Consider the following 16,230-nt stretch of genomic DNA (forward strand, 5'->3'; position numbering starts at 1 on the left):
TGTATTCTTCTTCTTTTGTATTTGTTTTTCTAGTTTCACTTCGTGATTTATGGTTTTTTCCTGTGAGGCAGTTCAATTTATTTGCCTGCGTGTTTTTGATTATTTACACTCAAACACACGGTGGAACAGCCTCTGCGTTCTTTGTTAATCTGAAACAATTTACAGTTAAACTGGCTGTCAATCAGAGCTGGACTCTCAACAACCAATTCCACGCTAGACAACCTCAAAATAATTACAGCTGTTTATATGATCTAAGCCCAACATATACGGGCGAGTTAGCAGCACTGTTTCTGTTTGCATCATCTCGTTCTCCTGCTGTCCTGGCACCACATGCCCTCACATGTGGTCCGCCATCTTTTCCTGAGAGTGCAGTTCACGGGAAGGCTCCTGTGGGACCCTGACTTATCTGCAGGCCTTGGATAATGGATGATGGAAATCAGGCTCCATCATGGCCAACAATCTGCTCCACCGAGGGCTCCTGGCCCTGCACTCTGGCCGCCCCAGAGCGCTTTACTCAGCGCCAGCACATGCTGATGGTTGCTTACTAACCCTCGGCCCAGATGCCAAGGCATCTGTCCGCAAATACAATGCAATACTGGGACCCTGTGGGGCCAGGCGGACTGGCTAGATACCAGCAGACTGGAACCACCAGGGGCCGGCCCCCAGCCTGTCTCCCTGGCTTGTGGATCCATCCTCTACAGACTGAAACTGCTTCATTTCACTCACTCAGTCGGGACTTGTGCACATTTGTGAATGGCATGAAAGGACATTTATGTTGGCTGACGTTTTCATATGTGATGCAAATTCGTACATTAAGATTGTTTTCTGCAGTCGTGCAAAGTTATCAGATGTCTTGAGAATCTGTGATGATTCAGTTTTTGAAATTTGTGAAGGTTTAGTCAGTGATGATTGAGTGTTGTCATGTCTCACTGCCTTTAGAGCCTGTTGATAGACATGTTTTGTCATGGCAGTAGAATGATAGCATGCCAGTGAGAGAGCATGCACAATGCGCATACTAAATGGAATGCAGCCGTCATTAAATGGCGTCAGTGGTTACTCTTTTCTTGCTGTGACATGTCTGATATATATCCATCTGGACATAGCCAATCCCCATGACGCCAATATATAAAATTAGTCAGGTAACTTTTATGTTCATGCGTGCAGCTGTTAAGTTAGATCTCCACGTCAGCCAGTTTCTGCAGAAATATATAATGTAGTTCATCATGTGTAGAATCAGTATAAAATAAAAGTGCTTCTTATAATTATTTTATGACTACTTGATAAAATCGAGCTGCTGAAGACGACAGAAATACTTTAGAAAAATGGTCATATGTGGATGAGAAAATTGATCTTTTCCCTCAGTTCTGCATTTTAGCATTGGCAACATTAAAGGTGAACACTGTTGCTTGAATCCATACCAGTCTGCTTTACTGCATCATTTCATGCTTCCATTAGCCTAATCGACTGCACCCTTTGACCTCATGTCAACAGCCCACCTTCCTTCCCCTCCTCCTCCTCCTCCTCCTCCTCCCCTGGGATTCATACAGTTAAAATGATGTGGATCCAGCTCATTATTCAAACCGCATCGACATGATTCCCTGATACCACACAGACATTTAACACTTTATTCTCTTACTGACCAGATACCTGTAAGTTAGTGAGAACAGTGCTGTGCATATAATGTCAGCATGTTTTTGTGCTGTCTGTATCTTGTATCGTACAATATGACGTAACCTTACAAAAAAAATCTTGAGTTAAGTTCTAGGGTTATAAGATTTGTTTAAGATCTGGCCATAATTCAGCTTTCTTTACCCTGAAAACCTTTAAAGGTTGACTTTAAAATTGACATTTTTCTCACTGTTTTATACATGATTCATAGCAACAAGCAAGATTTTAATGAGCTCATCACCGCAGATTGCTTTTTCCTTCTTGTCCTGAATAACTTCCCACTATGGAAGTCCAGAAATGGTTAAAAGGTTTTATTGTTATGTGTCTTGTTATTACACTCAGGCTAATACCTGTATGTGGGATGCTAATTTAAGGCTTTGTCTGCATAAGTCTGTGTTTGACTGATACACCTGCAGTGCAGCACCAACTGTTTGCTCTTTGGATCTCGGTTGCATCATTTTGCTTTGAAAAGTCGGGTAATGAAGCTGCTGATTAACAGAGATCTTCTAAAGGTGACGCATTCGACTCTGCGTTGCTGCTTTTGTTTCTGTGGATTAGTTGGATAAAAGTTGAAAATCTTTTTGATGTGTCGTTTCTGTTTTTTTGTCCACGGCCCCCTGCGGCTTTGCGTTAGTCTCCGCAGAGCTGTCATTCCTGCGGTGGAAGGGGAGTTCAAGGATTCATCAAACAAACAGCAGGCCTCGGTCTCTGCAGAAACCTGCTCAGCTGGCCAGCCCGGGTCCACACATCATGACTGAGCTAATGAGAAGGGCCTCGACGGGTCAGTGTGTGTGTGTGTGTGTGTGTGTGTGTGTGTGTGTGTGTGTGTGTGTGTGTGTGTGTGAGTGAAGTCTGGCTGTCTGCCAACTCCAGCCCATCCAGGTGGTTTGATTAAACACATCACTAACACATTGTCTGTGGGTTAAGCAGAGGGGTCTGGGAGTAAACCTGAAGGGTAAAGCAGAGGAAGCAGGACTGAAGCGGCTCAGTCTTCTTCTGTACAAACAAACCACAATCCTCAGAAACACAATGAATTTTTCACCAGAAGATAATCAGATTTTTACAGCACATATTGATCTATTACATGACCTCCCTCGGCTGTGTGTTGAGTCTCTTTGGGTCTGAATCCACTATTTCTTCCTCTTCTTGACTCTTGCATGTTTCTCATGTCTCACTATTATATTAACTCTGCACTTGTTAGGCAGCAGCATCACTTTGTTCCTGGTATGATTATATTATTAATTTGGACATATTGAAGCCTCTGATCCTGCTATTGTGGATATTTCACCCTGCTTGCACTTAAAGCTTTGGCCCGTTTCAGCTTTGACCTTGTTTGTTTGTGACCTTTAAACTCTTTAGATTTCTCAGAACTGTACAATACAACCTTATAATCATACCACAGTCTTGGCAGGCAGACGACAGCATGGCTGAATGACAGCGGACAGACGGGGCAACCAGACTTGGCTAATAAACATATTGAAATATATCGTCATTGTTTTCTGTTGGGAGGGAGTTTTTGTTTTGCCTCTGCTTATCCTTCTTGTCAGTGTTATTTTCATTCAGTAATAAGCCGTGGTAACAGTTGCTACAAGCAGTTAGCTTAGCATTCGTCATGTTGATAAAACAAAGCTTCAGGTCAAGCCCTCATTCGCCTTTCTGTCTACAGATGCACATCAGATGTACCTCTGACTTTATCTAATTTCAACATTTTCAATATACTGAGGGAATCAAGAGTGAAATCATATTCATAAACTACCCCCTGGCGCTAGATATAATCTCGTCCAGTATTTATGTAGTAAAATTGGGGAATGAATTGTCTTGCACGGCTCGTCTTCGTCTGCCCACCTTCTGTGAATTCATACATTACAAAGAGGGATGAGAGGGAATGAATTTGTCACGTTACAAAGCACACAGATCACAGAATTAGTCACTAATTATTGTGTGAAATTAATGAAAATTGGTCTGGTCAGTGAGCATAGTGGAGGAGTTCATATATTCCTCTTCAGAGGTTTACTTTAGGGTTCCAGAAATGAAATGAGTTTATTCAGCTGAGAGACAGTTCTCACACTTATTAAGTGCTTGTGGCATTAATCTCTCTTTGTCCAATTAGGAGTCACGTTTCTATATGATACTGGGCTTTAGTGAAAAGTGCTCATCGCTCCGCGGTATCAGTGAGAAGCTCCAGTTAATAAGTGCACCATGCTGAGATGGAGCTACACAGAGCATTTAACCCAGAAAGACCTTCAAATTACATCAAAAGTCAGCTTCTCCTTGAAAAACAATGAATGGTTACACAGAAAATACGTGAGTGGATAACTGAGTCGTCCTTGTGACTATCCAATTAGCCATGATAGTGCCCATATTGTTGAAATTACAGTTGGACTGGCAGAGATGCTGCAGACAAAACATCTGGGTCGAACAGCAGCATGTAAACTGTAATTCCCCATAAAAGTGAATCTCCTTTGACTGTGTGTTTTCATGCCGGAGTTTAGAGGAGACTGAGGACAGTCAGTGCTTTTCTGATTTGATTTTCCAACCTTGAACTGCTTGTAAAAAGTTAACATCAGGGTTAAATGTACATTTATATTTCATTGCTAATTTTTCTGGCTTTTCGCTTATATATTATTATTACACTAATATTTTACAGTGAGGAAACATGGATGGTTTATGACAACAACGCTACACCGTTTATGTCATGTATGTATGTTGTATGCTGTGCACCTTAACGACCACGCCTCTGCTATTACACTGGCTACGTGTTAGCTTCTTGGTCCAGTAACTTAACCCCATAGTTTCGTCATTAAGCTTTTCCTAATGTTGCATGACTACTTATCATTTCTTCGTTTGAGAAGTCAGCTGCATTTCCACTTAAATTATTCTAATCTCATGTGCTGTATATTAACAAAATGGAGGCTCACTAGGAATATTTTACACAGTGGGATATTGCCCCTGAAGGAAGCTTTAACTTGGCTGCTAATGTGGAAAAAGTAATCAAGGTTAATAGTTTTATTTTCCAGTGTGGTGCCCAGAATCCCAGAGAGCTTTGGTTTTTAAATGGCCTTAATATCTCGAGCGGCATGCAGTCCAGTACCACAACAGCACGTGTGTGGTTGTGGATATTTTGGACATTGCGAATGGCTGGTGATATTTTATCTGCATGTGTAGAATCATTTATCATCTGCACTGCAATCAGCCAGCCCTCCCATCAATTCTGCAGGTCTTAGAGTGGAGTGCAGAATACATAAATGCCTCATCGCTGCACCATTATATCCCCGTTTGTCTGTGGGCCAGCCTGAAAACACACAAGAGCCCGAGGCATGACAGTTTCATGGCTGCATGGATGACTGCTAACATTAATGCACTGCTGTTTTCCTGTAGAAGACTTATCATACCCATATGCAGTGAATCAGAGTGTTTAGAGATGGTGACCTCTGTCCTTTAAAATGTGTGACTTTAAATGAGCGTCATATTGGCTCGAGCACTGTGAGTTGATATTTCAAACATTACAAAATGGATAAATGCTGGAACAGAATAGTTTAAGGGTGCTGTGCTTGGATTTGTTGCCAACTACTGTGCGATTTTTAAGGATTAAGAATTGAATTTGGCTCTCAGTCCCGCTCAGCAATTGGCGTTAAAATTTGTCTTTTAGAAACAATGTCAGAGCGGAAATCAACTTCGATTCATTTTCAGGGTTTTAAAGTGTGTTTACCAGTAAATCAAACTTGATGAAAGTAATGGAGGCTCTCTTTAGAGCCTCTCTTCCAAATTCTTTACCTGGATTTTCACTCTGAACATCTACTGACTCATCAGCATCAGTGCCAGTCAGTACAAACTACTGTGCAGCCGAACATGATTTAAACCCACACAACTCTATTTTAAATTCTAGTGAAGTTTGGGAAAATGTGCATAAAATGATGGGCAAAATAATTACAATATTTCCATTTGATGGCACCTTCTTGTGGCCTTGGGTCAGTGTAAACACCGCTTCAATTAAGAGCTGAAATAAACTGATATAGAATATATGTGATACTGTCAGATAACATGATAGCGACAGTGATTGTTGCTGGCTGTTTGATTGGTAGTGACCCAGAGCACAGAACAAAGAGGAATAAAATATACTGCACCCATTCATTATGCATTAATCAAATATGGTCATATATTTATTGTTACAGTTTGTAATTAAATAAATTAATTATTTAAATAAATTAAATCATTAGTCACTGATTTATCTAACCACGGTTTTATTTACCATTTTATTTTTGCTGATTGTGTTTATAATGTGTTTATTAGTTTCCCGTTGGTTGCACGAGCGCCCTCTGCAGGCCCCTGCAGACTTGAGTGGTGCGCCCCGGATTCGCTCCCAGCCTGCCTCTACCTGTTGACTCGGTCGGTTCGTGTGCGTATATAAGCTCCGTTCAAGTTCGTTTTTGTTGGTAAAACTGTCTTTTATTATTAAATTTGTCTCGACAAATTAGCTCCCAGTCATCACAGCAAATGTGTGTGAGACTATGTTGCAGAGTAATTTGTTGAGAGCACACCGCGATACAGGTTAACGTTGCTAGCTTGATTGTTTTGATGAGTCACTTCGCGCTAGCTTGATAAGATACGATTGTTAACTTTACTAACAAACAGCAAGCTAAAGTACTCCTTTTTTGTTTTAGCGTTTTCTGGCTGCAACTAAGTTAACTGCCGGAGACCTAGTTTGTTGTTATTAAAATAAATGGCTGTATGTCTGAGCCACATTAAGTAACGTAGACAAACATTAAACATGGGCAGGATATGAGTGATGTCTGTGGTGCACAGCGGCGGAGCAGTTCACATCCTTTACTGAAGTAGAGTAGCTGCACCGCAGTGGGAAAATACCTGCATCCTGCATTCAAAACCTGAAAATAAAATATGTATTATCAGCAAGTATCAAAAGTAAAAGTAGCCTATTATCATACCAGATTCATATTATTGCTGCATTAATGTGTGTGTCACATAGATGGTTCAGTTTGAGCTCATTTGAGCTACTTTATATACTGTTGGCTGGTTTAATCTACAGCAATGCATCATATTCTATAAGATATGTTTGTAGCATCGCTGTCCTGTGAGAATCTCTACAACCCTTCAGGACAGCCTGTTTTCATCTTTGTGACAATACATTTTCCAGCTAATAGTTTATTTAGCCTAAGAAGTGGGAGGAAAAAGTTTGTCTTCTTGAACTGTCCATGCTCCTCCCACTGTTGGTGGTGCATTAGGATGTATTTCATGTAGCATCTGAGAAATAATCTTGCATATTAACAGTTCCGTGATGTTGATCCATTGCAGCTGTTTGGAGAAGCATTGTACATGGAGTAGGATGCGCTTGTCTCCGCTGCTGCTGGCCTGTGACTGAGGCAATTCCTCTTATCAGCTGTTGGCTTCAAATTACATTACGAAGGAGTTGGAGTTTCCCATCATGCAGTTTGGAACTGCGAAGGTTTTCCTCAAAGTTAACTGTCAGGGGCTGTTTTACTTCAGCGAGGTAAGTGTCTGCTGCTTGTGCATTCATACTGTGGCTTTATGTCTTGGCTCTGTTCAGCCTCTGTTTATGTGCTTAGAAATATGGCTGCCTACACTGCTGGTGGTCCAGCTGCATGTGTTTTATGTTTTTGCTTCTGCCGGCGGCTAGAATTTGCTCTGTTGCTGCTGTTTTAGATTTATGTGCAGCATTTTCGGTGGGATAAATTGTGATTGCATGCCTTGTTGTGGCTGAGCTTATTCATTTTTTGGGGTTATTGTTTGGCACTTGTATTATGATGCTTGGATGCTGTTGATTTGTGCAGTGATGAAGAAAACATACTGATGTTTGAGTACTAAGTGTTATGGGCCAGATTGTATTTTCATTGCATTGCACTGCAGGTTGTTGTTGTTTTGTTTCATCTTAGCTCACTGTAACCAGACCTGAAGCTAAGGGTAAACACAACCTCACATAATTGTGTTTGATAATATTGGCTTACTAATTACTTACTTAAATTAATTTTGTTTCCTGTCCATGCAGCTTGAAACCGTGGCAGTCCTTTATAGAACTGACTCTCAGCTGACACCCTGACAATCACTGATCCACTTCAGCAAGGTAGGTGTCGGCTTGTGCTAACATGGTTGCTGGGAATTCATGGCTATGTCTCAGTTCCATACTGCATACACTCTGGAGGTTTACAGTATGGCGTTTCTCCTGAAAACATCACAAGATTAATTATTTTCGGCTGTCGATGAACACTAATGTCTGACAATGTCATACACAGCGGAAATGGAGGTGCTATTTACAGCTCTAAAATCTCCAGGAAAACAAAAAAAATAAGTAACAGGTCGTTGGAAGATTTTGAAGGGAAATTGTCAGTTTGATGGCACACATTGTACCATTTCCTGTTAGTATACGGTGCACACTGAATACTACACAGTTAATATGTAGTATGGAATTGAACAGAATCTTGGTTCTATTCATGTTCATTTGTTTGCAAATATGGCTGCTGATACTGCTGGTTGTTTTTGTTGCTGCTGTTTTGTGTGTACAGATTTGCAGTAGTATCAACTCTGAATTAATATGTTGTTGGAGCTAATTGTCCTCTGGCTGTGTTTTGGCACATGTTCTATGATGCTGTTGATTTTTTTTGCTGTGATCAGTTATGATTAAGGATGTCTGAGGAGTGAGTGTTATTGGCTGTCTTGGCTGTGCATTTATTCCTCTTCAGTTTGTTGTTGTTTTGTAACCAGCCCTGAGGCTAAGCGTAATACTGTGTTGGCTCTAGGGGTGTAAACATCAGCGTTGTCTTGCACAGAGGCACGCAATTATTTTCTGTTATATTTGGACAATGTTTACAGTTGTTCACAATTATGCTTTTCCAAGTCTGAAGCAAATTGTCTGTGCAGCTTGAAACTGTGTGGTTGAATCACAGGCACTCAATCACTGATTCACTTCAACAAGACTCTGTTTAGTTACTTTGCATGCTCAGAAATGTTGCTGCTGATGCTGCTGTTGATTTCATTGCTCTCTGCAAATCTACGTCTGGTCTATTATTTGGTGTTTGCTGGCTGTCAGTTTGAGTCCTAATGCTGCTGTTATGTATGTACGATATTTGCAATATTTGGTATTAATTGTGAATCAATTTTCTTGTGGTGGCATGTGCTAGGATGCTTTTGATTTGTGCATGAGTGTTATGGTTGCTTATCCTGTAAGGTAGTCACATTGACATTTTCTCACTTTCCCTAACCCTAAGCATTAGAGAAGATGTAACTAATGTCAGTGTGTTTATGTGACAACATGATTTACTGTTCGATGTATAATCATGTCATCTTCATATCATAAGCTGCTGAGTTTCTGTTTTATGGTTTACTCTGCCACTCCACTGGCCCACTGTCAGACGGAAGCCCATCGTCATGTAGTGATGGTAATCTGCTGCTTATCAACACTATATGTTGTTTCATAGGAATGCTTGTTTAATGTGTTTTTGTGATTTTAATATGCATAAATTAATATTTAACATTTGCATAGCTGACATGTTCTAACATTCTGCTGCATGTCAAGTGAATTGGTGTGTCCATTTAAATCCATCTCATTTACGAAAGACTGTTCCTGTTAATGATTTGGGGCACTATGTTAGAACAAATAGTACCCAAGGTCAATACCTTGACCATATACCGTATTCACGTGACCATCCTTTCTGTGTGAGTTAGCAGATAAATTATAAAATAATAGATTGTGTGCACAATAGAGCACACGTGAAATGTAGAGAGTCGCATTAATTTTATAGCTGTACAGTGTGAGAGCATGCTTAACATACAGATTGAGATGACAGATGGTTCCAAAAGGCCTGTGAGATGACCTTGTTCTTTATTAAAGGGTAGTGTAACAATGGAAATACACATGATACTTTTTATGGTTTTCCCTTTTTAAAATCCCAGTCAAATTACGTTAATGACCAATGGAGCAGAAAGCCTCAGATCAATTGTGCACCCGGGGTCGTTCGCTTAGAAAATTCAGGGAAGATATGTCAGTGGTTTGATCACCAAATTATCTCAATAATTTATCTCTTAATTGACATGGTGGGTACTGAAATGATTTTGGAAAAAAATGAGAAAAAGAAATATATCAAGTCATAATCAGATTGAGAGGCTACAGTATATTGTCTCCCAGAATTCTTTCACATAGCAACACAGCATTTAAAAATCCTTTAAATAACAATCAACAGGTTAAATTTTTATGTATTAAATACTTTTCAACATTGCCTTTTCTTTTATAAGTATTTTAAGTTTGGCTTACAAAGTCCCAGCAGTAATTTGCTCAGTGTCTTCTCCTATACAGGTCGCTGCCCAAGATATTATTGCACTGATAATTGAGAGTCAACACTCTCAAATACACTATTGGTGTAGAGTTTAATTTTTGCTTTAACCAGAGGCTGAAGGGAGAACCCCCAGGCATGCCTCTCTTCAGAGGGGCTCAGTTTGAGAGCCTAGTGGAGGTCCAGTAAGGATGGGGGCTCAGACCTCAGACTCTAGGCTGGATACTCTGCCCCAGGGCTTTGGCACATAGGGACTGTTGACTCTGCGCGCAACCAAGACCTGCCTCCGCTCTCTGTTCCCAGAGCCCGGGTCTTCCCTCTTTCCTGTGCCATCGTAGGGCCCCAACATATTGTTGTGGTAAACTACCTGCCTGTCACTCATACGAGGCAGCATTGCTGCGTTATCTGGGCAGTGGCTTGTACAGGGAAACAAGTGGCACATGTCCTTGGAACCATCATAGAACTGGGACGGCCCCTGGGCCAGCGGCCCCACATACACCGGTAAGTCTGTGTACGAGTTCAGGTAGGTAGAGTAGTGTCTGTGCACCACTGTGGAGGAGGAGCGGCGCAGGGCAGCGGCATTCTGCAGGATGGCTTCCCTATAAGAGGGCAGCCGGGTGGACTCAGAGTATTTGAGCTTTTGCTTGTAGGGGTAGGAGCCCATGTGGGCTGGGTCCAAGTAGGCAGGCTCAGCAGCCAAGGGGTAGCAAGACAAGTTGTGCCCCAGACTGCCGTATAGCTTGTGGGGCTTTGGGTTTGCCACTACCACCCGTGGAAAAAGGTCAGGCATGTCAACGCGAGTGGATTGAGATGTGGATGTGGAGGGCTTTGTTTCATCCACCTGATGGATCCTGTCGTTGCCCCATGTGGCTTTGAGGAATGAGGCGCGGCGGTTGAGTTTGTCCTTACCCAGGAGTGGTATGTCGTCCATTTCAGGCTCTAAATAGGACTTCATGCAGGAGTTGCAGCTGGTGCTCCCACCTGGGTAGTGTCCTGCAGTGCAGGCCATGGCAGCAGCAACAGGGGCATGGTTGTTCAGGAGGTGATTGGCCCTCAACTCAGCAAGGCAGGATCGAGGTTCATCATAGTCACGTCTCACTCTGGGGTCTGCAGCGTCAAACACATAGCTATGGGACCTCCTCCTCCGGCTCACACAGTCAGGGGGGTAGCTAAACTTCCTCCTCAGCGGTCCTTTGTGCTCCACATAGATATCGGGCACCTGGAACTCCCTGTAAGGAACAAAAGGGGATGTAGTGTGCCGGGCCTGGTTCTCCACATACAGCCTGCTGCTGTGGTGGGGGTTTGAAGTAGCGGAGGAAGCAGGGTCCCGCATGGCAATGTGAGGGCTGCTGAGGCTGGAGATCGGCAGAGTCCTCTCTAAGACATGCTGACTGTTGCGGGAGGGCAGCGTGTAGCGGAGTGGGGTGGGTCGAGTCACCACCCGGGGCTTATCCAGGAGGGGCTGGGTGGAGGTGTCCCCATAATGAACTGGGAAGGTGGGTGTGAGGGCCCTCTGAGGGTATGGTGAATGGTTGTCTGTGATGCTAGAGATATAGGGCAGACGGCCATGAGTCATGTCTGTGGTCGTTACTCTGGCTGGCAGGCCAGCCCGCACATTGTCGGCCCCCCGCCTGCTCCAGTTCTCTATTGTTTTGGTGGCATTGTCTAGAGAGTTCTCCACTCTGGCAGAGGACACCATGTCCTTGGCTGTCTGCAACATCTTTAGCATATTGGCTTGTGAATAGTTGGTAGTGACGTCCGGACTCTGCATGCTCCCATTGCGGTCAGTTTGCTCTACTCCGTTGAAGCAGCTGTAGATGCCCTGCAAAAAGATGAAAGGGTGACATTACAATCTTTAAGCCTCATCAGATACCAGAAGGACTCAATAATCTACTGAAATCCCAAATCATGTTTCTATACGGAAACCATGATTAATTTTGGTCAATATAATTATGATGATAGTAATTATATAAAATTTCTATGAGCTTTACTGAGCAAATGAGGCGACAATCAACAATAACATTTAAAAAAAGCATTGCAGAAAGAGATTCATAATTGTCTCTGGTAGTTTCATGTTCATGTTGCAGTGTTTTAAAAGTTGTTTGCTCAGACAACATTTAAAACCTTAATCTTGAAAACAACCCTGGCATGTAAATGAGTGAGCTGCTGATCATGCACTTACCATATTAGTTTCTCCATTTTTATCCTACCAGCTTTATTTTACTTTCAAATTATGTGTCTGTTTAGAATGCTTAATCTCACGTCTGACTACTGTCAACACACAGATGAAGATGCTTTAATGGGACAATTTAAATTCAATTTCTCAGGGATCATGGCCATCACAATATTTCAGCAATATCCATGAAGTTCTTTTATTGCTTAAGCTCATTTTATTTCACTATCTTTTTTTTATTGTGTTGCCCTTGAACTATTCTGGTTGTGTGTTGATTACTTACTGCATTGCCAATATTTCTAGAGCTATGTTTGGAAGGATAACTCATGAGGAGACAGCAGGCTTTACAACCACATTTTTTCATGCAACAAGGCCGTCACATATGCATATGCAGCTATTGCATTCTCTGCAGCCTCTGTCTGCAAAAAGTGTTCTGCTTCTTGTACTTACTCTACTGATAGCTAGGAGAAAGTCCAGGCGCTCTGATTTGCGGACTGAATGTCGTAGTTTCCAATAGAGCAGATGTTCCCAAGCGAAAACCAGCAGGCTCAGGCCCATGGCCACAAGCAGCATGTAGAACACTCCCGCCATGTTGTCAATGTCCAGCTTACTGCTCATCACCTCTTTCTTCTCATTACGGCAGATGCCTGTGAGCCAGACCGTCTGCAGCTTCTGTGTGTCACCTGCAAACGACGAGCACAGAATACAGACTTAAGCCCTATTTGCATAACACTAGTATTACTTTGGGACTTTCAGTGAGTTACTAAACGTCCTCCAGCCTGTTATGCATTTGCATTAAATTCTTTAAAATAACCAGCACCCCAGATACAATTGTATGTGGTTGCACATTACTTCTGTTTTTGATTTAGTGGATTAAAAATGAATTGTGATACTCACTTATTGTTTTATTTTTTAGTAATGGCTGCTACAAATCCACAATGGTTCTTACTTTTTTTAAAAAATGAAGCTACTGTGTGCCTGCTGGTCACCTTGCCACCAGTTGTATGTGCAGTTGTTGTGACCATTTAAAAGACTGATGCATTTTTTTCTTCTTCAAATTACATAATTCTTAGAGGTTAGACAGAAGAGGTAAAATTATCTAGTTGTTCACAAGTAAAAAAGTGAACAAAAGAACTTTATGAACCAGGAATGAACTTTTTCTAACCCTCTTTTGTAGATGTTTCATTTGTATACAACTAATTTGCAACAGTTAATGTCAAAAACAATACTGTTGACACTGAACATATTTCACTTATTTCCTTATTTCATTTATATATAGATAAAGACTAGGGTATGGACAAAAATAATGGTTATATTTAGGTACTGACAGCACATTGTTAAGGTTAGGTATAGGTCTGCGGTGGCCCTGGTCTCTGATGTTGAACCTGCACTTTATACAGCCACCATCCACCCAGACTACATCCCTGGGACTCTAGTGTGGTACATAAATGCAAAATGTTGATAATACCTCTTACCATCTATTGCATATTTCTGCCAGAGGCTTCGGAGTAACTTGCCTGAGGAGCTTAGGTTAGCAGAGTGAGTGTCACATTATAAATCACTTCCTGAAACTTGGTTTTATTGACATATAGTTATGATTTCTCTTTCGGATACATTTCAGCGTAATAATATTTTGTATTATATTCACGCCCATTTTCCCCTTGCCACCGTCTTCTTTTTTATTCTCTCGTCTTATCTGTTTATTCCCATTCAGATTTATGGAAAACATGCAAACACAGTTATTCTACAATGACTGGCATTATTCTATGAAATTCAGCATCTATTGTATATATATGAAGAATTTACCATCAGCCAGGAACTGCAGCAGGGCCAGGTCGATGGGTCGCTTCCAGCGTGAATCCTTCTGAAGGGCAATGCCATAACCAGTGGTAGCAAACACTTTCCCACTGCCAATGGTCACCAGCTTGCAGCCCTCATCTTTGCCAGCCATATAATTCAGCACAGCAGCATCATAGATAAAGGCATCCAGTTTCCTAGCAGGGTAAAGAAAAGGACTTTTACTCAAATGGCCATTATATAACTGTTTGGCTCCATGTTGGCTCTCAGTTCTGGTGTAAATATGTTTTTACTATCCTTGGCAAACACTTACCCTGTTTTGAGGCTGTTAAGGGCATCCTCTACTCCCTTCTGGTTGTATTTGACCATGTGTGAGTGCATCTCAGGGTAGTTACTCCTTATGTTGCGCTCTGTGCTGCCATTTGGGACTGTACCAAAGCGGAATGGAGGGTACTGCTCCTGTGGCTTTTGAAACTGTCGAGAAAGGTTGAACAAGAATTGATAATGACAAAGGTGATCTGTGATATTGATTAGATTGCAAATGTAATTGAATAGAAATTGTATAATTTCTTTCTTCACTAATATTTGACCTAAGAAATTATCACTATAGAGACCTGGGCATATGGGCATATAATCAAATTCAGTTTGTTCCATTACCCTGATGGTTGTTTTGTGACTTCATTACAGTACTCTAGTCTGTCATTTAGAAGTGCTATACAAGCTGTAAGGTCCAGATAAAAAGCTGTGAGCTGCTAATACAAGGACATGACCTTCTCCTATATTTTGTGTGATTTATAGCTCAGCTCCCAAGTGCATTTGTGCTAGTTATCTGGTTGGCCTCTTGCTCTGTTAATATAAACTTCTAACTCTACAGTTTGACAATCAGACACTGTGACTAAAGATATCCACATTCCTTCATCATTGTCCGCTGTGAAAGTCTCATTTTATCCTTTTGCTTTTGGCAGTACTGTATGCATTTAATAAGCTGTGAGGACGGGAAGTAAGACGGAATAGAAATACAATCGACAAAACTTCACTTTTCATTAACCTAATGCAAATATGTTCTTAGTACATTAGCTGAGAGACAATTTGTACAAACGTTGGTGTATGAGAAAGGGGGCAATATCATGTCAGGACATTTTGAAAATGAACCAGACCATCTGCATTCTGATATCAAACCTTGAGCGAGGCCAAGTTTGTATATGCTACTTACAGCCAAATTACATTATTCCATTCATTAAATTTACAGGGAATTTGCATTTTGTCCAGCAAATAACACCCTTCACCCTTAGGTGCCTTAATTCTGATACGATTCAGAGGTTATGGTGTGAAAGAGTAGGTTCATATAAACAATAGACAGCAGTAGCAGTTGCAGAGTATAACATGGAAAAATCACTTACAACCAAGAACTACGAATAAACAACACTACAAACTACTGGGAACACAGAATAGCACATGTCCACCATGTAGCCAAACAAACTGTCGTGGTAAGTCTGTCTTTTCTTCATTGAATGGCCCATATCTGTGTGCTTCAACACCATGAACCAGAATTAACACGTTTCAACAAAGCATATCTTCACTGACACTTTGCCCTACATCAGTGCCGTGCCATGACATGCTGCATGTGGCCAACAAGTCCTTGTAACCTACTCTAATGAAACACTCACCGGCAAACTGTTGTCTGTAGTGTCAAAGTGTTCACCCAAACGTGTGCTACAACCTCCCCACTAAAAGGTTTGCAGTGTTATAACAGCATCATGCTACTGTGATCTTGATGTTCTAGAGGAGATACTGATTATTTGCAAGACCACAAAACGTCTCTTATCAGGAAAATGCAAACATCGGTTGTTTGAAGTGTTCGTGGTGTTGTTTTGGTGAGGATACTCCTTATATCTCCTGGTAGCCTACTTGGATTAAGCTATCCCACTTTATCTTGACAGCAGGTCACTGAAACATTTTCTGCATATGCCTTCCTGGTACCAGATAGGATGAAGATGTATAGTGTCAAACACAAATGGTAGATTGAAGGAGGTTGGGCGATGTCAGAGTTAACATGATGTGTTACGCTATCACAAGGACTTTTCTTTTAAGTGAAGTGTCCTGCATGGATGAGGTAATCATCTGCCTTCACAAAGTGCCGTGTCCTTACAGCAGCTTGGCTCGTCTTCATCACTCTCTCCTCTCATACAAGGTCAATTTCTGTGGCTTCATCTTGTAACTCATTTACATTTACTTAACCTGGAGGGGTTCAGCACAGCTGGACAAACCAGCAGTTCACCCCTCCATTCCCTC

General features: G+C 41.5%; 1 protein-coding gene across 1 annotated transcript in view; it reads right to left on the reverse strand.

Annotated features, from left to right (window-relative positions):
• Positions 1-10,167: 10,167 nt before the first annotated feature.
• The window catches only part of grin2ca (glutamate receptor, ionotropic, N-methyl D-aspartate 2Ca), a 44,514-nt gene continuing 38,451 nt past the window's right edge, over positions 10,168-16,230 (reverse strand). Inside the window, exons 9-12 of the mRNA XM_041957180.1 lie at positions 14,252-14,412; positions 13,948-14,135; positions 12,592-12,824; positions 10,168-11,790 (exon numbers count right to left, since the gene is read on the reverse strand). Coding sequence (XP_041813114.1) covers positions 10,168-11,790; positions 12,592-12,824; positions 13,948-14,135; positions 14,252-14,412 — 2,205 coding nt within the window. The remainder of the gene's footprint in view (positions 11,791-12,591; positions 12,825-13,947; positions 14,136-14,251; positions 14,413-16,230) is intronic.

Source organism: Chelmon rostratus, chromosome 17, assembly GCF_017976325.1.
Source record: "Chelmon rostratus isolate fCheRos1 chromosome 17, fCheRos1.pri, whole genome shotgun sequence".
Lineage (NCBI taxonomy): Eukaryota > Metazoa > Chordata > Actinopteri > Chaetodontiformes > Chaetodontidae > Chelmon > Chelmon rostratus.